The 21,690-nt window shown below is 39.6% G+C and overlaps 2 protein-coding genes across 2 annotated transcripts; both read right to left on the reverse strand.

Annotated features, from left to right (window-relative positions):
- Nucleotides 1–1,085: 1,085 nt before the first annotated feature.
- On the reverse strand, nt 1,086–12,714 carry slc12a1 (solute carrier family 12 member 1). The gene is made up of 26 exons (XM_003456763.5): nt 12,253–12,714; nt 11,442–11,582; nt 11,024–11,099; nt 10,207–10,302; nt 9,868–10,007; nt 9,654–9,764; nt 9,450–9,561; nt 9,211–9,338; nt 8,921–9,005; nt 8,542–8,705; nt 8,345–8,452; nt 8,098–8,221; nt 7,628–7,729; nt 7,194–7,349; nt 7,002–7,101; nt 6,735–6,846; nt 6,297–6,437; nt 5,607–5,713; nt 4,641–4,723; nt 4,146–4,271; nt 3,080–3,208; nt 2,778–2,889; nt 2,500–2,586; nt 2,204–2,339; nt 2,006–2,073; nt 1,086–1,910 (listed from the first exon to the last, which is right to left on the reverse strand). Exons 1-26 carry the CDS (start codon nt 12,499–12,501, stop codon nt 1,775–1,777), a joined length of 3,129 nt encoding a protein of 1,042 aa, XP_003456811.1. The 5' UTR covers nt 12,502–12,714; the 3' UTR covers nt 1,086–1,774.
- A 1,636-nt stretch (nt 12,715–14,350) lies between these two features.
- Nucleotides 14,351–19,580, reverse strand: ctxn2 (cortexin 2). The gene is made up of 2 exons (XM_005461587.4): nt 18,870–19,580; nt 14,351–17,974 (listed from the first exon to the last, which is right to left on the reverse strand). Exon 2 carries the CDS (start codon nt 17,903–17,905, stop codon nt 17,660–17,662), a length of 246 nt encoding a protein of 81 aa, XP_005461644.1. The 5' UTR covers nt 17,906–17,974; nt 18,870–19,580; the 3' UTR covers nt 14,351–17,659.
- Nucleotides 19,581–21,690: the final 2,110 nt, after the last annotated feature.

Here is a 21,690-nt window from a genome sequence, read left to right on the forward strand (position 1 = left end):
TTTTCTTCCCTCCATAAGACCTGGTACTACTGATTTGCCCTTGTGTCATTTGGCATACCTCCACCTGTTCTCTCTGTTCTCAACTGAAAGGCCAGATGCAGCTCTCATATTCTGGGTCAGCTCTTTAGGAATTAAGTTGTCTTTTACAGTATGTGTCGACACAACAGCCTTTTTTTAATGCTTGAATGATTCATAGATCACTGTTAAACAACTTAAACAAACAAACAAAAACATGGTCAGGTACAAGGACTGGCCTGAAAATGAGTGAAAAAACAGCCGATGTTCAAAGATCATACTCAGAGTATCTATAACCCTTTATCTGAGAACAGAGTTGAATTTTAAGATTTTCTCCCTTGAATATCACCATCAGTCAAAAAGTTTCTGTTGGATTACAAATTTTAGCTCTGTCTGTGGGTTTAAAGTGGTTAAAAGGGGATTCACATTCAGTGTAATATATTCATAGACACATAATATGATCAGGGAGTTGTGGCCCAATACTGACAGGTTATGCCTGTATAGGTGTGTTTTTTTGTTTTCTGCAAAATTTTCTGCAAAATTTCAGCTACAGCAATTAAAATAATAGTTTTAGAGTGAGCTAAATTATGTTTGAACTCTGTATCGTTGATGTGACACAACAGATAGACACTGGGTTATGGCTACTGCCAACGGTAAAGGTCGTCTTATTTGCTGATAGGGAAGGCTGATCTTGATTTGGCTGATATGTAGGTGGCATGTGCAGCTTTACTTTTAACCCAAAAGATCTTTTATGGTTTGCAATAAATAAATGTGTCTGATGAACATCATCATTATTAAACCTTAGGTTCTGCTGACTACTTTCAAAGTGTGCAGACTTTTTATTCCCAGTGTTCCAAACTATATATAACCATAATCATCAAAAAATGAGAAAATATCCAAATGAAGTCTGTAAGGTGCCAAGTAAGATACTATACATTTAAAATGAATAGACATCTAAATTATATGCTGCGGCAAATACCCCATTTCCCCCTCCACTGACACATTTCTGTGGACTAAGAACATCTGACACTATAAATAAATATAATATATTCACATAAGAAGACATCACAAATGTTTTTAATCTTTATTTCAGCTGATTAACATTATGTGCTTAAATAGATAGACTAAAATAGGAAGGGTAAAATTTACAGAATAATCTGATTTATAATGTTCTACCTTATTCTGTTGCCCTTAAAAAGTGTACTATGAAAGTAACATGAAAAATATTGAAAAAATGTCACGTGAAAGGTAAACATCTGTATAATGGCAGCAGTGTATTTTACACAGTGAATATAACAAGTGTTTAAAAAAAGAACTGATAATAAAGTTGCCAATAACAAGATGTTGATCATTTCTAGAATACACACATCTACTATATACAATTATTTTACAGTCACATTCAGTATGACCATTGCACAGCCGTGGTTGTGTCTCTGCCTTTGTTTATGAACTGATTTGAATTGATTTGACTATGTGTTCTTCTAAGCTGCTAAATTCATATTCAGACACATTCACATTTACAAATTCAATTTCGGAAATACAGACTTGTTGCATGTGTGTGTGTCCTTTCTTAGAGGGCATTAGACTTTTGATGTATCATTTGACACATACATGCTTTCAACTGGAGTTATCCACAAATGCTTGATTGTGTTACACTTTTCTGCCGGCCATTTTATTTAAACATGGCTTGTCATTATGGCAACACCATTCCTTTTCCTTTCTAGCTATATCACACTCGGATTGTTAGCATGGAAAGTGCTCAAGAGTAGAAAGTGAGCACGCTCTTGTGGTTGCCTCTAATGAGCAGGGTGGGTGGAAGGTCCTTTGTCAGAATGTCCAGCCAGGCCATGTAGAGGAAATCAGAGATCGTTTCTTTACGAGCTATTGGCATGCTCCTACAGGGGGTCAACAGTGTAAACAAATATGTTAGACATTGTTCTTTCAACACTGGATTATGCTTGGTAGTGTTATTCAGACAATATATACTTACACAATGATTAAATTGGCTGATCTGGAGTGTTCCTTGAGGAGCTCATTCAGTCGTACCTGGAGGTGTGTCTGTAACAAAAGCGACAGTTATTTTTTTTAACAATACATTTTTTATTTTGTTTATATTGATATGAAGATAATACATGATATCTTCACTGTAGCCTGTGTAAGGTTATTACTTAGTGTCAGTGGTTTTTACCTTCTCCTCAAACTGGCTTAGCTCTTTGTCGGTGATCTTCCAGGGCTGCTCTTTCTGCAAGGCTCTAATCTGATCAGGGTCTTTGGACCCTTCATGCAGACGGAAAGGCTCAATCATCTCCTGTAACTCCTTCAAGCTGGACAAATGCAAATAGGAACATGAGCTTTCTCTATAAATGTTCTTTTTCTCCCCTAAACCTGTAGCATGCTGATATTACAATGTGATTAATTTTTACTATTACTACTTCAGCATCTGGTTCGCTGTTCCTTGTGCATGTGAAAAGAAATGGCAGTTACCTTTCAGACCTGGGCTTGGTATGTAGGTCATCAAAGACATTAATGTCACTGCAGTTAATTCTAAACTTCTTCAGCAAGCCCTTCATCCTGCAAGTCAAATCACCATGCACTGATTAGCTTTCATATAAATGTACTTCATTATTTTGGTGTTAATGCTAAATAGCATTCCAGTAACGTTAGCAGCACATGAATTTTCATATCTTGCCAATTAATGTATCCAATCTAACTTCCACATATTAAACTGCAATTGATATTGAAATATTAATTAGTTTACTTACTCCTCCTTATCCAGATCACTGCGTCCAGGCTGTCCTGCGATGAAGATCCTCATTTTGCAGTCTTTCCACTTCTTCCTGGTAGTGAGGATGTAGGGGAGGAGCAGTGTAAGACCTGAGAGAAGAGAAGCACATTTTTTATTTATTGCTCCATGTTGCATCTTTCAGAGACTACTACTTTTTAAAGATTTGGCTTGTTTCATATATTTTTGTCTCCAGTGATATCGAGGAGAATGTTATGGATTTGTGTGCACCTATCTGTTACGAACTTCAGGCAGTGTTCATAAAAATGAGCCAAGAATTACCTCCATCATCAAACAGCCACCACACATCAATGTTGCCTTTGGGCTGTTTCTTCTTGAACTGAAGACTGGCTTCCAACAGCTTCTCATTCATTTTGGCAACCTGTGGCGGTGCAGAGCCACACACCGACACTGGGAGAGAGAAAGAAAGGGAGAAAGATATGAGAGCAACAGCAGGAGGGAATATAATTCACTGTAAAGTCGGATATGAAAACTATCACAAACCAACATTAAGAGATGACTCTACATCACCAGAAATGGCCGTCTCTCAAGTTTAATGCTCCAATGAGTAGGGTGCATTTTGTATACTAATGACTGCCTTGTCTTGCTGTCTTGCCAAGATGCAGCTCAGGGATGAGTGTGTGTTGGCATGTGCGTGTGCGTGTGAAACAGAGAAAGATTGAGCTACAGGCTGCAAGCACCCTCTGCTGTCTGGGTTAAAGGAACATTCTTAAAAGATGCTCTTCAAAGTGGACGAAAAGGAGTGTATTATTGGATTACAGCGTCAGAGGCCTCTTTAGTGGGAATGGCCGATTCAATTATGTCTCAGTGTGAGTATGACCCCCCCCCCAAAAAAAAGAGAGTCATTGGTTTCATTTATTAAATGTAAGCTATTTGAGTCTGTGTGTGGAGGAGACTGAAAAAGAGAAACGTGCTTCCACATATTAAGAGATCACATCCATCTTTTGATGCAACTTTTTCTTTAACCCTTTCATGCATAGTGGTCACTACAGTGGGCAGCTATTCAAAGGCTGTTTTCTTGTATTTGTGTCAATGTTGATGGTTTACTTGCACATAAACCACTACATTAGACACTGATGTGTCACTCCATCCCCTGCCACCCTCTGGTCGTTTAATGTTACTATAGATATATGACGTGTTTCATTGTAATTATTGTTATTTAACCCTGTCATGCATGAATTATGACAATCTCAATCTGGATTTTATTATTGAGCATTTTTATTCATCTTTTCATGGCTAAAGATGAAGAAAAATACTTGATTGATGTTGTCATAATTCGTGCATGAAAGGGTTAAATATGAGTTAGAGACAGTCGTAAGGTGGATACCTCTGGTCGTGAGCACTTGCTGAGATGACTTCCTGGTTTTCCTGAATAGCCCTTTTCCCTTCCCTCCATTTGGCATCATCTCATTCTCCAGAGCCTCTTGCTCCTTTGCTGCCCTTAGCATCTCCTCTGAAAAACAGAATGGGAAACATGACTGTGAATATGTGTAACACAAGGTAGGATCTCTTTTGTTATTGAAAAACAAATCTGCAGAGACAAAACTATAAATGGCATTTTTTTAATATCTTATCAGTGAATTATCTGACCGTTGTAAACCTTTATTAAAAGCTTCTAATCTACAGAACAAAGTATCTTGGTTTATCAGTGTTTTTTATTATTATAATGGGTTATTGTGGGTTGTTGTGACACATGTACAGCAGTTTCTTACAACAGTTTTTCTTAATTTCTTGGTGGTTTGTTTTCTCTACCATGGGTATGTTGATGCTGGAGCTCTTGCGGGTTAAATAATTTAAAACCTAAAGACAATATCATACTGACCTTCTGCCTCGACAATGTGAGACACATCCAGTCCCTGGTTCACCCTCAGCATTGCGGTCCCGTACTCAAAGTCAAATGCATCACTGTCAACAAGAGAATAAGGATGCTAGTTCAAACACAGATCTCCTGTTTATGCTTAATTACCTTTATGCTTAATTAAAGAGGTTGTGCTTTCGGTAGTCTGTGGTGTACATGTGTGTCATCATTCTGTCTCTAAATACAATAGCTCAAAAACTTCTGAATGAATTCTAATGAAAAAATAATAATTCTGGCTTACATCCACTAAGAACTTCAAGGTCAACTTCATGATTAATTTGCTGAAAATTGACAAAAACCCTTATAACCCAGAAACTATGACACTTACATTTGGTGTGTACAGTTGGTGTGTGTGAAATGCATAATTTGAAATACGTCACATTTGACCTATGACCTCCCCTTTAAGGTCATTAGATTGATCTGAAGGTCAAAGTGACAATAATGCTATATAGAGATATTAAAAGCTAAGTTTCTAATTTCCATTTGCATTAACAACACGTAAGCATATCGGGAAGGATATATGGGCATTTGAAATATCACATTATTATGGCTTTGTAATACACATTATAGGAACAGGTTATAAATCTTTAAGTACATAATACATCCACAATGTTTATTTATATGTTTTTTTTAAATAAAATAAAAAAATTTCACTTGATATTTATTCCTAAAGATTGAAATGGATTTTACTGTGAAATAAATGTTACACATGTATTATAATGACATATTAAAATAGATTTCAAAAGAGCAAAAAACAGAAGCCTACACTTTGCACTGGTTTTTTACTGCACTGCAAACTTCATAAAGTATGTTTAAAAAGCACAGAGAAAATAAATAAAATGAATGAAAAGATAACTCTCAATGTCCTTCTCATTACTGTGTGTGTTATTGTTATAAAAATGTATGTGTGTGTGTTTATTTGGCACTTACTGAAGTATTCCCACGTAACTCTGAACTGCTTCTGCCCCGGCAGTCCTCCAGTTTTTCTTGAAGCCTATCATTAATGTGTTAGGTTTCATACGGCCAAGACCAGAAGCCTATGAGGAAGATATAAAATCCTAAATCACAATGAGCTGTTAAGTGAAGCAATAGATACACCGTGTTTTCCTGGGGTTATAAAACCTGGTGTAAAACCTTGATTAATAAGAGAGGAGAGAGGGAGGGTGGACATGATTTCCAGAAAGCTTAAAAGTTTCCTAGAGAAATAGACTGTAAGGCTGTTTTACTGTCAGATCACTCAGCAGATCTCACTTTGTCTGCAGGGACTCATCCAAATGCAGTGTTAATCAGTTATAGCTTTTAATCTGCCGTGTTGTTTGAAGTAAGCTATCCGGACATTGATAAGAGGCCTTATCTCGGCGGTGCAATAGTCTGAGCAATAACACTGTTTTTCCGCTCCTAACTTTTCTACTGCACATATGTCCTGGCCAAATTCTTAAGACAGCTCTAGATCAACAGATGTTGGGTGTTGTTTGGAAGACATGGGTCAATAAAATCTGCTTCTGTGAATCTGCTATCATTCTCTCATCAAAACTCACGTTACACATTAATACACTCGATCATTGTGGGTTACTTGATTTTTTTTTATTTACCTCTTAAGTAAATTATGACCGTACTGACCTGCAGCAGACTCTCAGTCCCTTCTCTGAAGTTATCACAGGCCACAGCAGCGTAAAATGCCTTGCGTTTTTTCTTCTTAAGCCACAACTGGTTCTTCTCCATTGCATTGTTCATCTCTTCAAAGGTCTCTGATCTGGGGCCCTGAGGAGATCACACCATAGCGTTGAATGTAAGTGTTTTTGTGAAAGGGAAAAGCGGTCCCACGTACATCTTTTTTATATATTCAGAAAGTCCACCTGACCCTAAACTTTAGTCTCAGGTGCCCAGACAGTTGGCATTTCCCTCATCCCTACTTCACATTCTTTTGAACACCCACTGCATGTTAAGTCTGCACTCTGATAAATTACATTTGCTTGATTTTGCAAATCTTAATATAAATGTGAGGTTGATTTTTTAAATGAAGATTTTAAGACTGTCTGAGATTGCAATAATACATACCACAAACACTTCGCAGGTGATGCATAGTCCATAGTTCTTAGAGAAGGAGTGAGCCAGGTCAAGGAGAGCAGGCCTGCTTCGTGTTGAACCCGTCAGAACTAAGATCTGAGGCCTGAAGACGGGAAATAAGAACATTATCACCTTTTGTTTTAGGTTTCTGAAAATCCCCTTGATTGAAACGTTTTACCTAATGTAAATTATCTTTGAAACTTTTATGATAATAATGTTTCCCATATGTGCTTGCAGGAATGGAGTGCAGGATTTTACCTGAAGTTCTTGACGTGATCCTCCACACCTGACAGAGATAGAGCATTGCTGACTGCACTCACAAACGTCACCGCTTGCGTGGACGAACCCCAGTTCACATCTGAAGATAAAATCAGACCGGACAGGTTAGCTCTACTATCTACTTGTCCTGTTGCACAGCAAAAATCCTTCCAAGCAATCAAATAAGCTCACCGGGCTTCTTCACTGTGACATATATGTAGAGGAGGAATTCAATGCCATATGTGAGCAGAGCAGCCCACCAGTTGATAACAAACATAACAACGCAACAGAGCAATGCTCCCAGCAGGGACGTCCACATGTTATAATATTTATATGCCGGTCTCCAACCTGCATTAAAACAAAGTTTGAAAAAAAAAGGGCAATGTGAGAAAAGTGATGGAAAACAGATTACATATAACAAAATCCATTAAACATAATGCACTACTGAAACAGCTCGGTTTGTCAGGTAGTGCTTTATTTTCAAAATATTTTAAGTCACTTATACAAAATTAATGGATTAAAACAATAACAGCAACAAAAAACAGTAAATGAGAATCGGGACAAGCAGAACTACCTGATTTTACTAACAGAATTTTTCCTTTATAAGCTACTTTTTAGACACCCACCTGGAGATTTGGCATAAGATGCATGGAAGCAGGAGAAATTGATGAGGGCGTAAGACGCGAGGAAGAAGTTTGAGATGATAGGAGCGATTGTGTTGAGGTCACCTGCACAGACGGAAAATCTCTGTCACATTAAATTCTTTCACAGAGCGCTCAGATTTTGGTTGTCAGTGGGAATATCAAACTTAAACATGAACCAATATGTATCTGAAACAAGTTTGTGAATATAGACAATAAGCAGATTGCTAAGAAGGAGTTTTAACTGTATCACTTTGCATCGACGCCACTTGTCAGATGAAATCTTCCTTTAGTTGTTTGGCTTGTTTAGTTTATGTCAGTGATCTGTTGATGTGTGAACGTGTTTTCTGAGTCATCAAAACTGGAGGACTTTGTTAGCTATGTGGTTTGAGACAAAGTATGAAATGTTGGTTTAAGGTTGTTCGGGTGGTATGGTACAGCAGCAGTGGGCTCACCGATGAGAATGAAAGCAACAGAAATGATGAATGTGAGGACATAACCACGGATTGGCTCGTTGTTTTTGCCGTGTCCTTTGGCAAAGAAGTGCAGGGCCCTGTAGATGTTGTCTTTACACAGTGCCTGAGGAGAAAAGAAATGATGTGAAGGAAAATATTTTCAGAGGTTAAGAGCAACAGGTTTGCTTCTCTACAACTTTGCATTTTATTGTAGTACATTAAAAAAAAACAGTGGTGATCTACTAACCTGGAAGACTTTAGGCGCACTGACAAGGGAAGCCAGGGCTGATGACAGGGTGGCTGAAAATGTTCCAGCAATAATGAGAGGACCAAACCCAGACACCAAGGTCATGACCTGAATCAAAGGTGATGAGAAGATGAGAGCATTAGAGATGAAGAAATTAAATTCTTCTTAAAAGTTTCTTTATTTGGAAAGTTGTGTACCTGGAAGTTATTCATCAAGCCAAACTTGCATTTCTCTACTTCACAGGAAGAAAAATCGTAGCCGAGTTCACAAGCAACCGCTGTTGAACCATTGCAAATTACTGGTGTTGTGTAATTTATGATGCTGGATGAGTTGCCTGTGGCATCACGGACAACAGTAGCAGCTGACCAGTCGAAGAAAAGAACAGATGGATTGATTAGCATTTTTTAGATAAAATTTGTGCTTTCAGGACACATTTGTATTCAGGGACATAAGCGATACTGATTTTATAATCCAGGTAAAACTGTATCTGCCAAAGGTAATGCTATACACAGTTTTAATTATTCCAGTGAAGATTTTTTTTCACTGGAGCTGCATTTGATCAAACATGTCACTTACCGACACAAAGAGCCATTGCCAGATAGGTGAGACCAGTGATCAGGATGGCTAACAAGGTGCCTTTGGGTAGTGCAGCTTGGGCATCCTGTGAAACAATAAAGATTTGTGTTAAATTATGCAGATCTGTGCTTGACAGTTAAATACAATGACTTTAATTAAATGTATTCATGTAAAACAAATAGGTTTCAATTAAAAAAATATCAAGACAGTTAAAAACTCTTTATTCAAGCCTGTGTTACGTAGCAGTTAATGACCCCCATGTATTACTCTTCTCTGTATGAAAACGTTACCCGCAAGTCTCCAGAGATGTTAGCTCCAGCCAGGATCCCAGTTGCCGCGGGGAAAAAGATGGCAAATACTGAAAAAAATGTCTCACCGTCCCTAAATTCTGGAGTAAAATTCTCTAAGAAGATTTTGGCTGTGAAAAGAGAGAGAGGAGAGGAGAAATGGCAGGGGTTAGCAGCACTTTGTGAGTCAGTAGGATTATTTGTAATGAAAAATGTGTATCGGTTTGGAGCGGATGTCTCACATCTATAATTGAAAAACCCTTGGGCTTTCTTTTCTTTGGTTGCAGGAATGACTGTTCCTACAAAAACATTCACTATGGCCACCAGCAGGATAACCAGAAGAATAATTTGCGCCTGTGGTGAGAAGCAAATGCAAACAGTTTTTATACAGCTTTTATACAAGTAAATGAGACTGGTGAACAAACAGCACTGTTTTTTTCTCTAACCTTTGCCTCCCATTCCATCCCAGCAACTGATATACCCAAGAGCAGCACAATTGTAATACAGCCAATGATCCTGATGTCGTTCATTTCATCCACCATGATAGCAGAGTGCTCCTGTGTATGACAAAAAAACCAAACAAAAAACCCAATATATATATATATATATATATATACCATTATCCTTCTACAACAGCCTAATCAATATAACATGTCACACCTTTAGCAAGTCGACCACTGTCTCAGCAAATCCCACCACATACATGGATACACCCACTGCGTTGGCAAATGCAAAAATAAGACCAATAGAACCACCGAACTCTGGTCCCAAACTGCGAGATATCATATAGTAGGCACCTCCTGAAATGGCAATGTAACGCACACAGACACATACAGTAGTGGATGATTAATAGAAAATTCAGTGACTGATTGATTTAATGTCAGGATAAGTTAAATATAGCTTTAAAAAAACCCAAAATAAAACAAAAAAGGAGATCATATTCAGGTGTTGTTTGGAACTTTGTGCCTTTATCTTTATCTTGAAATTTCACTGCCTTACCTCCTCTCACCACACCATTAGTACAAATAGCAGACATGGAAATGCCGGTGATGGTGGTGACCACACAGCTGAGCGCGATGATCACAATTCCCAGACCTGAAATGCAAATATGCAAATAATCACTTTTGTAAAGTACAACTACAGCACTGCTTAGTTAGGTGTAAAACACTCTGTGTGTGTGACATGAAAGCTTCCTCCCCACAGTTAGCTTTAAAAATGCTAAACTTTAACATCTCATGGGAACCCCATGGGTTACCCCAACTGAGTAAAAGCTGCTGCTGATCAATAGGTTCTGAAGCAATGAACAAATTAATGAAGTCATACTCAACACCCCCCCCCCCTTTTTATTCCTCTCACTTTCTCTTTCATCCGCACACACAAACACTACTATCTACCTCTCCCAATAGACCTTGAGCAGGTATAGATCATTAAGGGAGCTCAGAAAGGCTTGTTCAGTTGAATCTGTCCAAATACACTCCTTCCATTACTAATGAGTGGAGGACAATGTAATCCTTTAATTATCCTTTAATTATCTCCAATCCCTGCAATTACATGGAACAGCATCGGCACTGGCCTTGAGAACACAGACGTCTGGGATCGGTCTGTTTTTGCCCCAGATTATACATTTTCACCAGGTAAATGGATTATTTTTCATTGCATTCACTGTTTGATAAGGGTTGGAGTTACAGGTGGACTCATTTTCAGCAAAAGTGCTCACACACAACAACAAACAGTCAGATGGAATGATATATAAACCATTACTGTGGGCTTAGTGGCTATTTATGTGTGCGTATGTGTGTATCGTTGCCCCACTCACCCCAGCCTGCTTGACCAAAAACCCAGGACAGACGGATGAACAACATGACACCCCAGATGTTGAGCATGCATCTCACCTGTGGAAGAGAGCAGTGTAAGTCTAATTTGCTCACTGTGTTTCATGATTTATTGATATGTCAATTTATGGAGTAAATGTCACTGAGCACAATTTGGCTTTTAATTACAAAAAAAAATCCAATAAAAAATATGTTGGGGGCCTTTTTTGACCTTTGTGCCCTTGAAACACAAAAGCAAAATCAAAAGCATGTCCTGAGCAAATGCAAATCATTCCCCGATTCTGATCTCGAAAGCGCCACTGGGCCTCATTGTGTTATTGAGACCAACAGAGCTTCATCTTTGGTTGAGTGACCATGGTTAAATAAAAAAGAAGTAGCTTACCATGACCTAAAATAACTTACCAGGACTCCTCTTATCCAGCCAAACTTTACCATGCCCGTCATATCGTCAGTGGGAGCAGCAGACTCTAAATCGTCAGAGGGGGTCCCAATGCTCCTCTCGCCATCGTCCTCCAATGTGTCTGGGACAGAGATCGCCCCGTTCTGCAGGAAGAATGAAAACACAAAGGAAACATACATTTTCACTGTAACTAGATGGCATTTTTGGTGTCTATATGCATAATCTGCTGCAAGAAAAGGGGCGGCATTATAAAAAGTTGTGGGTTTTGTTTTCTTATGGCAATAAATAGGTGGTAGTTTTTTTCATTCTCTGCTGGCAAGGGTACTAAAATATCTTTTTTTAAACCATCCAGTGGCGCAAACCTAATTCAGCCAATAAACCTAAATAATCTTACCCATTTCTTTGACAATATAGCCTTATAATAATAAAAAAACCAATAAAACTTAAGTGTGTCAAGAGTGCTGGTTGTCATTCAGTTCTAAGAATAACTTTTGTTGTCCTTTTTGTTTCACAAGTTTTAAGATAAGGCTCTAATACTTGGACTGTGGCTACTGCAAGGTTGTTTGAAAGAATAAACATCTGTAAATTATATCACTTCACTTTCTAATGAAGTGTGTAGCACAGGAGGAGAAAAAAAAAATCCCTGCAGTTAAAACGTCACTGACTTGAATTTGGAGAAAAATGGGTTCAAGCTATTTTCTGCAGATCAGCAGGTTGTGGACAAAACAGGCTTAACAGAGGAGGAGATTGGGTGCCGACCAGAGAGGAAAAACAGAGAGATCTTACACATCTCACACATCTACATTCACTCACCTTCTGAAACACATCGTGGAGCTCCTGCAGGGAGGGTCGCACAGCTCTGTGGCCACTCATGCTGCCTGCATTGCGGTAGAAGTCAATGTGGGGCACGCGGTCCAGAGTGTCATGACCGAAGGCGCTGATCACGGAGGGTCGCACCATCCTGTGGTCATCGTTGGTCTCCTCATAAACTGGAGGTTCATCCAGGTTGGAATCATAGGCAGAGTTGATGTGCCCCCCTTTGTTAGAATTGAATCTCTCCATCAAGAATGTTGAAGGAGACTCTCAGATTTAAACCGTCAAGGATAAAAGAACAGTCTAGTTTTCAGACATCCACAAGTTTCAAAAGCGCAGAGTGCTGGATCAACTTGGTGTGGTTGTCCTTGTTTACTGATGCCTAGGCTATGATCTATGATCAGACTTGCAGAGAACTCTTCTGATACTCTCAGCTCCTTGCAAATGAGCTTGGTTTCTTTCAGATGGCTTACTTTTATACCATGTATCCCAGGGTCATACACTGGCTGTCAGCTATTGGCTAACTTACTGGATCAACCCTCAGAAATCCGAACAAGGGGTGTCAGATATGTCCTTGCTCCATCGTAAGGGACACAAAGACATTGCTTAACTATTAACCAAGTCATAAACACCAAACGAGAGATAAAGGTGCTCATTGCCTGAGTGCTGGAGAATTGATTACTAATATTATTGTCTGAAGTGCAGGGTAACAGCACATGCTGTTCTGTGGTTGCAGTTTAAGTATAGTATTTCCTCAGACCTATGGATGAATCATTTGGAAACATCCACATGGAAGCTTCCACTAAACAGGTTTCAGTACCATTATGATGTGTATATCGAAAAGAGTCTGAAAAAGATAAGGCTAATGTAGGCCAATAGAGAAATATACATTTCATAACATATGTTTGCAATAAGATATAATCCCCAGGAACAGCGTGATAACGGGAGAATCTAGGTGTGACTAGTATACTGGGCCCATAAGAGTTATATAACGGATTAAATAAATGTCTCTAATGATTCTCTTTGCTGCAAATTGTTATGGGGGAATGTTAGTGAATTGGCGAGCTCAGAAGAAATGGCCATACTAATGGGGAAAATGAGAGTTAATATAAGACCATGAATTACAGGAACATGCCGGAGGCCTTTCACCAGAGCCACATGACTTCTGAAGTGCCTTTAAAAGACCTTTTAACAGGTAAACTTCCTTATTACTGATACACCACAGTGATTTATGCAGCCAGTGAAAGGGTGGCTATTGACTTGAGATCTGACCTTGGCTGTCTAAGTTTAAAGGAGACAATCAATTGTCCATTGCCTATCAAATCACTGTTTCAAAGCTTTTATGGTTTAATACATGAATGATACTGACTGAGTCATGCTGGAAAAAAATTTCCACGTGCAGTATAAAAATCTGCACAATAGATCTCTCCTCTTCCTTTCTCGTTTTTTTTTATTAATCAGACTCCAAGAGGCTTGTACACCTAATGCAGATATTGGTCTTTAGCTTTGAGACACATGTTCATTCCCAGATTTACAGTTTATTTTGTGGTTAAACAGACCAAGGCCTTGTCTCATTTTACACTGCGGCTTTCTTATTAAAGTCAGTGATCCTCAGGCCTTGCTGACTTTCCCGCAGCCGGGACATGAAATTGCTGCGATTCTTTTTTATTATCCAGGCTGCTTGACTTTTGCCAGATCTGCTTTAGTAAATTCACAGTATACAGCTTTCCTCAGAGAGCTGTTGAGCCGACACTGCGAGCCTGTGGCAGCAGGTGCATATGCAACAATTTGTACAGAGAACAAGGGAGTCTGCACTCTCGTTAACATCCAAATAACTTGAAAAAGGCAGAAAAACCCTTTGCATGATCTATCAAGCCTGCAATGTGAAAATATTAGCAGACAAGATTCTCAGCATTACATCTTAAACAGAAAGCAATAGAGTGCAAATTAAAGAGTGGTCAAACGTTTTAGCTCCACTCATCTATTGTACTAATTGTGGCATTCAGAAACAAAATAAGTGACCTGCACTCAAATATGGCCTATTAAAAAAAAAAAAAAAGAAAGCTGGGTAAATGGTCTCTCTTTTCTATAATCTAACAAAGACCAAAACGTGATCCTTAAAATGAAAAGGATAAAAAGTCTAATGTGAAATAACTCGCAACTTCTTGCTTTGATGGCTTTACTGCAGCCTTTGATCCAAGACTAGTAGCACTTTTCTGAAAATTCAGCTTTTTCAGAACCTTTATTTTACATAACTACTACACGTAGAAGTGTTTCCTTGTAATATTAAACTCAGATAATATATACTGATTCATTATCATTAATAATAAGGATAGGTATTCAGGTAAAATAAACTATCCTGTACATATATTATCTTGTATGCCCATTGAATCAAATCAATTCAAACCACCCTGGTTTGAATTGATTTCAGTGTTAGCAGTGTTAGCATTAACATTAACTTGCAAATAACTAAGAAAAGAGTATCCAAGAATCAGTTTTTTAAATCATTTAAAAGTAAATTATTAAAGAGCCTTTTAATCATTAATAACCATTATAAAACAATGATATATATCGAGGTAGGTAATCATTGATATGTTCATTCATACAGGCTTCCACAGTTGTTCAAAGGGCTTATTTCAAGTCTGTCCACATTAAGATTATACATGCAAAAGCAACCCCGCAAACCCGGCACGAACTGTGAAAAAATAAATAAACAGCTTGAAAACTTTTATGATTTTAAGTTTTCTATACAACGTGCCATTTTTGGCACCATTGCTCTTTATCAGAAGCAAATGCAATTATGGGGAGGCTTGTCAAATTATGTAACTCAAGTCACGAGTCTAAAATTAAATAGTCTTAGATAAAGCATTAGATCTGACCCAAGGGCACTGACAATAACCAGTGCAGTGTTAAAATGAGGCATTTAAACTACAATATTCGCCTCACTAAAATGATTTCCTAAAGCTCTTGTACTAAAAGCAGCAGATTGTATTAAATTGCTTTTGGTTTAAACAAAAATTAAACTTTTTGTATCTTCTGGCCTTATCGCGACATCAAGGTCATAGCTGGTGAAGTCCGAAGATCGCAAGTTATAAAACTAATGATCGATAATCAGCAACGCTAAGGTACATTATTCAGTCATGCCATCAACAGATGATCTGTGCAATAATAATTTTGTAATCACTCAGCTCCTATTTCCATCAAACCCAGCAGCCAAAGATCCAAAGAGCTCTCTCTTTGTTTTATTCGAGTCAGTGGAGGGATAGCGATTTATGGTGTTTAAAAGAATAACGGAAACCGTCCGAGCTGACAGCAGAGTGACATATTACAAGACAGTGCAACGTTTCGAAACACTTCCTGGATAACCTTTGTTACAATGTCGGGTTCATTTTTTCTTTTAAGTGGGCTTGTAGGCTTGAGAGGCAAATTGGGCTTTTTCCTGCTAAGAATAGATTTCAGATAAGGATGTCACATAGGTGATGGAGATAATGGCGCAATAATGATTGCATTCCTGACAAATGATGCGTGTCAGAGGGGATGAACAGGGTGGCCTTTCATTGTAAACTGCATGTGGGCTCTGCAGATCTGCTTGTGTCTGCTGTTGCATTAGCCCCCATATGTCTCCAGACCATACCACACATGCACATGCATATCATCAATTTCTGCACGAGGACCTATTTGTAAAAGTTTTATTTTAAAAAACACAAAGGTCTGACTGCTTCTAAATCTCCAGTATTGCCCTGTGGCTCTCTCTCTTGCTCCCCTTCCCTCTGTTGCTGCAGCAATGTTGCAAAACTGCTCTCCTAGCTTACGAGCAGGCCACGTAAAAAGGCTTGAAATTTTGTAGCGTGTGGCGTGCTCACAAGTAAAACAGATCTGCCCACATAAGACACAAGAGGCACAAAACACAGAGACTTTGCAAGCAATATTTTAAAGTGAAGAAAATTCTATTTATTTATACATCATTGGATCCAAGGAAAATCAATGAGAAACCTCTACCACCAGCTGAGCAAGCAACAGGCCTGTCGTCATGATATGACACTCACGCACGCACACATGCACGCGTACACTGGCACGCACGCACGCACAAACAGGTGCTCTAATGTTTTCTAGATGAAGGCACATAAACCCATTGAAGGTCACAGTAAGGCAGAGTCACAGCACTAAGGAGAAACCGTAGACCGTAGAAATTAGCAAAGGAACACTCCAGACTTTGAGCAGTGGGCCGAATTACAGAATCTCTGTTTAGAACTGTTCTGTCTTCCTCTGTCTGAAAAGAAGACTGGAGGTGAGACCGAAACTAGAGGATAAAGATGTTCAGGCGGAGTGGGGACGCTCATCCCACACCTGTTTTCCATGTGACCTTTTCCTTTGCAGGCAGGTGAGCAGTGAGAGTTTCTCCTTGTCATCAGAAAACTAGCAGTGCTGGGAATGAGGAAGTCCTTCCAATTTTTTTCGTCCTCATTTCGCTTGAAAGCTAAACAATGGAAGTAATGCTTGACAAGTCATAGAGCAACACTGCCACACGTATCAAAGTAAACAGTTGGGGTTGTTTTTTGTTCCTTTCACACTTACATGTGGTTGTGGCAGGATACAGTATACCATCATTCAAAAAAAAAAGCAGCAGTACAAACTCTTGAGAGTTGATTTTGCATCATTTAGAAACAGTAACACCATAATGTAAATCACAGTTTGTCGTGTTGCCTTTCATTGCATGACTTCAGAGAACAAGACACCACAGAAAGGGACTGAACTGCACACACACAGCAGCAGCAGCAGCATCCATTTGGATCATCCACAGATTGGATTTGATTAGGCTACAAAGCACTAGTTAGACGTAATACCCTGTATCCACTCATATACATTCCTGTGCAGAACAATTTAGCTGTGCAGAGTTTCAAACACTCTCTCTCTTCCATTCTAAGTTCACATGAGGAATCTTGTCCCTGAGTCTTCAAACTATATCTTAAAAGATCCATTGCATCCTAATCTCCCACCCGTTTCCATGAACATCCTTCTCTTACTATCTACAGACATTCATTCATCTCGCAGGTATGGGTTAAAGGGAGCTTCAGCCAAGTTCTGTGTAAATCGATGATTTGAAATACACACCCCCTGGCAGAAGGGCGGAGAATATGACCACCACGCATACGCACACGCATACAACAAACATGTAGTCGCACACGGACACTGAACAATTCACACACATTAAACAACACACGCGGCTTTGCTGTTGGAGTTTGGTATGCCACAGTAATGTCTTAATGGCGTTTCAGCGTGCAATGGTTGTGCGGAGCTTGTGTGCGTTCATGTTTGCAAGTGTGTGTGTGTGTGTGTGAATATGCATATGGATTTCCATGGACACTTCTTGCTTGCCAGGACATCTACTGATGCGTGTGTCCCTGTGTTAAGTAAGGGCGTACTCAAACGTCCCTTTCTCCAGCCCCTCAATGCCATCAGCCCAGTTGGAGGAGGGCATACTGCTGTAGGGGTCCAGCAGGATCCTGAAACACCTTACTATTAGCAGCCCCAAAAACACCAGTAGCATCCCCACAAAGGCAAAGGCTGTCTTCTGCTCCAGAGTCAGAGAGTGCGCCATCATGTCGTTTCCGCTCATGGCAGCAAGGGAGTGGTTGTAGTGGACGCTGCTCATGGTAAACCAACATCTAGGTGCCTCATCTCTCCTCTGATAGGGTCAGGCGTTTAGAAGCCTGCATGTTACCTGGACAGAGTTTAAATGGTGGTGTCAGCTATCTGCCATCATGTCTTGTGAGCAGATCCATTTCAATCAGCCTGTTTAAGTGCAACAGTTAATGCATAGACTGTAGAGAAATTCATTCAAGGTTCCTGTATCTACATAAATGCCTCTTTTGAACGTTCAAAGATTGATCTCTCTCATTCTACAGATCACCCCCCTCCCTGTAAATTTTGCAAAGAAATTAAAAAAACAACAACCCCAAAACCCAAAGAGCATACGTGAACCTAGGAGAGCGACAGGCTTGGCTCACTGAAAGCGAGGCATGACTACATGTCTTTAAGTCAGGTTTGAATTACAGTGTGTCGCAGTGCATAGCCAGCTGTTACACATAAGCAAAGCAGTGAGGAATGAATGACTACATCGCATCTCGTGAAGATGTGACGCTACATATGTTCAGCTCACAGGAATGGAATCTCTACCTGTTGCATGTAAGCAGATGCCTGCCAGACAGTGCAATTCCATTAGACGGTGAGAGGGCGACCGTAAATGACCAAACATAATCACAAAATTGTTGTGGTCACACAAGTGGAAGTCTGCACTTCCCCAATCCCCCAACCCCAACGCTAAAATCTTTCACATGAACACAAGCAGCAGGTGGCCAGAGTGACAGGACAGGAAGCGGGTGAGGGGGTAAAAGAGAAGGAGGATACATACAGATAGGAAAATGAACAGGGAGGACAGGGAAAGACAGACGAGGAGGAAGGAAGCAGAATGATGAGGAGGACACTGCACAAGTGTGGATGGTGAGAGAGAGTGAGAGAAGAGAGAGCGAGGCAGTGAGGTAAGGTGAAAGAGAGAGGGACTGCATTGACAGATTCTCTAGTGAGGATGTCTTAGGGAGAAAAAACAGGCGTCTCACCATCATTATCGTGCCATCCTTACAGACCTGTTGCTGCCGTCTCTTCCGAACAACTCCTCCTTCTTGAAGCCTTCAGATGTATATCCATTAATTCATCCATTGCTGGCATTCTGGATGTGCTAGGCTAACTGCTCATCTAAGCAAAAAAGCCAGAGGTGAAGAGATTAAAAGAGAGGAATGGAAGCGGAAGGCTGGATCGAGCTATTATATGTCTATTCTGAGAGATAGAGCTCCTGTCCTCATGCTCCTTTACTTGCCGCCCGCTGCTCATTATCATTCTGTTTCTCTAGCTCTCTCTCCAGAAGCACATGCGCTTGCTCCTGCTGCATGGCAACCACTTGTTAGTCTCACTCAGCTGCTCTGCTGCCTCAGTCATTCACAACATTCCCTCCCACCCCAACCTCAGCAGCACCAGGATGAATGCAGCAGCATAAAGAAGCAATCTGCCTCATCTGCTTCTTCTCTCTTCACTGTTCCTTCTCGGGGCGTATTTGGGGGCTTTCTCCAAAAAACAAAACGTCTCCAGCAAAAATCAAACAGGGATCTCCTGGTTTAGCAGGCAGGGGGAGTGCTCCCTCTGACTGCCTCTGGGCTGTAAATGCTGCTGCAAAGGTATTTTTGGTACAGCACAGCACCAAGCCGAGTTTGATGATGTGTCTTTAATTGGTGCAGTTGGCTCTGGCCAAATCGAATTAGCCCCCTCTCCTTAAAGGCTTATACGAATGCAAGCTGCCCGGACACGGCGAAGGAGAAAAGTCTGCCGTTTTAAGAGATATTAATGTAGTGAATGAAAAGCAGTATTGCACAGAAAACAAAAAACAGACCAAACAGCAAGTACTTGATTATTAACTATAAAGGAATGCAGCAGTGAAGCATCTGGCCATCTCTTTCATTGTTATTCAGTGGAAATTCAGATGAACAATGTTGTTTGTTGTCACAGTGGTGCAGTGGCTCGCATCTAAGGATAAGGCATGTCATGAGGGAGATTATCATCACCGATGCAACCTTAGATGGGAATAGTTTCTTCATATTGGACTCGTGCCTCTGCAGTGTAAATTTTAGTATTGCTTTTCTTGGATCAGTAGCTATTTTGTAGACTTATTGTTAATACTTTGCTGTATTCAGGTAGAAATAGGCAGCCTGTTTCAGTATTTCAAACAGTGTTTCCAATTTAGATGCCACACTGCACAGGCAGTTTCCTCATTAGTCTTTGTACCTTGTTGTTCTAATGAACTTAAAGCCCAAAGGTTAACATGAAATTCTCTTAAGAGGTGCTATTGTCAAGATACAGTGGAGTAGTGTGTGGCCATCAGTGATGAAACACATGTAAACTGCACGTTATTATCAATCCATTGATTGATAACAAATTTGCAGAGAGGATTTCACAAGTCCATTCATGTCAAAATTATCAGAAGTTCAATTACTTGCCTTTATCGTATCATTAAATGCATCTTTACTTGTGCGTCAAGGTGAAAGAGAAACTGCTGAGGCATTAACTTGTTGTATAAAGCATATTAGAATATTATCCAGTGTTGGTTGTACATATGGATAACGGCTGTTGGATGTTTATCTCAGTCAGACAAGCGATCAGGAGAAAGGCTGATATTGAGAACTGTAAAACAATTATTCTAAACTGCTCTAAGAGAACCTTTAATGAATGACAAAGTCTTTTTGGGGGTTATACAGTCTCACAAGGAAGTACAAAGACTGATTTGCAAAGATTGTAAATACTCCAGTTGGCTTTCCCGTCAACCAAAACTGCTGCAAATACTACTTCTCCAGGGAGCTGCAAGTTAATCAAAATGACACTGAAAATTTTATTTTCATTAAAAAATATGGTCTGGTACATTTTCGCACAAATAATATATTCGTTGTGTTGAGGTGGTTCGGTCATCTGACTAAGCTGCCTTCTAGGTGTTTCTAGGAGGGCACTGCTGTGTCTCTTAGATGGATTGAGAATGCCTTGGTGTTCCCCTGGAAGAGCTGGAGGAGATGGCTGGGGAGAAAGGAGGTCTGGGCATATCTGCACAGACTGCTGCAACCTGGATAAACAGCAATAAATGAATGAAATACTATTATAGAAATATTTTTAAGGGAGCCACTAGTAATAGGTCTTTCATTTTAGGATGTGCAAATGTTACTTTTAGCTGCTTCCTTATTCACAAGGGGTCACTTCACATGTTTGATTTGGCAAAACTGAACCAGAGATCTTTTTCTTGTTAGGCAAATGTGTAAACCACTACACATGAAATACTTTGTCGTCGTTGTTACTTTCATTCAGTTCTCACACTCCAGCTTTAATTTATAGGTCTTGCTCCAATAATAGCAAAAGTAAATGTGATACTTTATCGATTAGTGATTGTTCAGCAGGCATGGTATGAATTGTGCACCATTCATTTGTGAAATGGATGTTATGCCATCAAGGAAATGAAGGATCAGTTTACTGACCTGATTTTTCATTTACAGTCTAATGCAAGCAATTTACTGTATGTTAAATTTTAACCTATGTGCTCAGTTAGAGGTCAACCAGACATGCGATTGTTGCAACTTGTACTCTGTCACTCCTATGTGTAGCTCTTCCTGAATGAAGTGAAAGTGTTTCTTTTTTACAAGTCAGTTTTTGAGTTAGTGCTTAGTATGCTGAAACCAAAGCAGTGAGATATATAAATATATATATATGCATATTTGTATTTGTAGCTGCTGAACCAAAATGCAGAACCAGTGTGTGAAAAACTAAGTACAACCCATGATTGAGTAGCTTGTAGAACCACCTATAGCAGCAATAACTAACTCATGTGTCTCTTCTATTCATGGCGGTTAG

This window comes from Oreochromis niloticus, linkage group LG1 (assembly GCF_001858045.2).
Source record: "Oreochromis niloticus isolate F11D_XX linkage group LG1, O_niloticus_UMD_NMBU, whole genome shotgun sequence".
NCBI lineage: Eukaryota > Metazoa > Chordata > Actinopteri > Cichliformes > Cichlidae > Oreochromis > Oreochromis niloticus.

Bases quoted from the DNA above. Each gene is read 5' to 3' on its own strand.
- slc12a1 (XM_003456763.5), bottom strand. From the start codon at position 12,501: ATGGAGAGATTCAATTCTAACAAAGGGGGGCACATCAACTCTGCCTAT. The intron at 10,008-10,206 runs GTAAGGCAGTGA...TTGCCATTTCAG, and splicing joins TAATGGTGTGGTGAGAGGAG to GAGGTGCCTACTATATGATA. The intron at 2,340-2,499 runs GTAACTGCCATT...GCATTTGTCCAG, and splicing joins ACCAAGCCCAGGTCTGAAAG to CTTGAAGGAGTTACAGGAGA.
- ctxn2 (XM_005461587.4), bottom strand. From the start codon at position 17,905: ATGAGCAGCGTCCACTACAACCACTCCCTTGCTGCCATGAGCGGAAAC.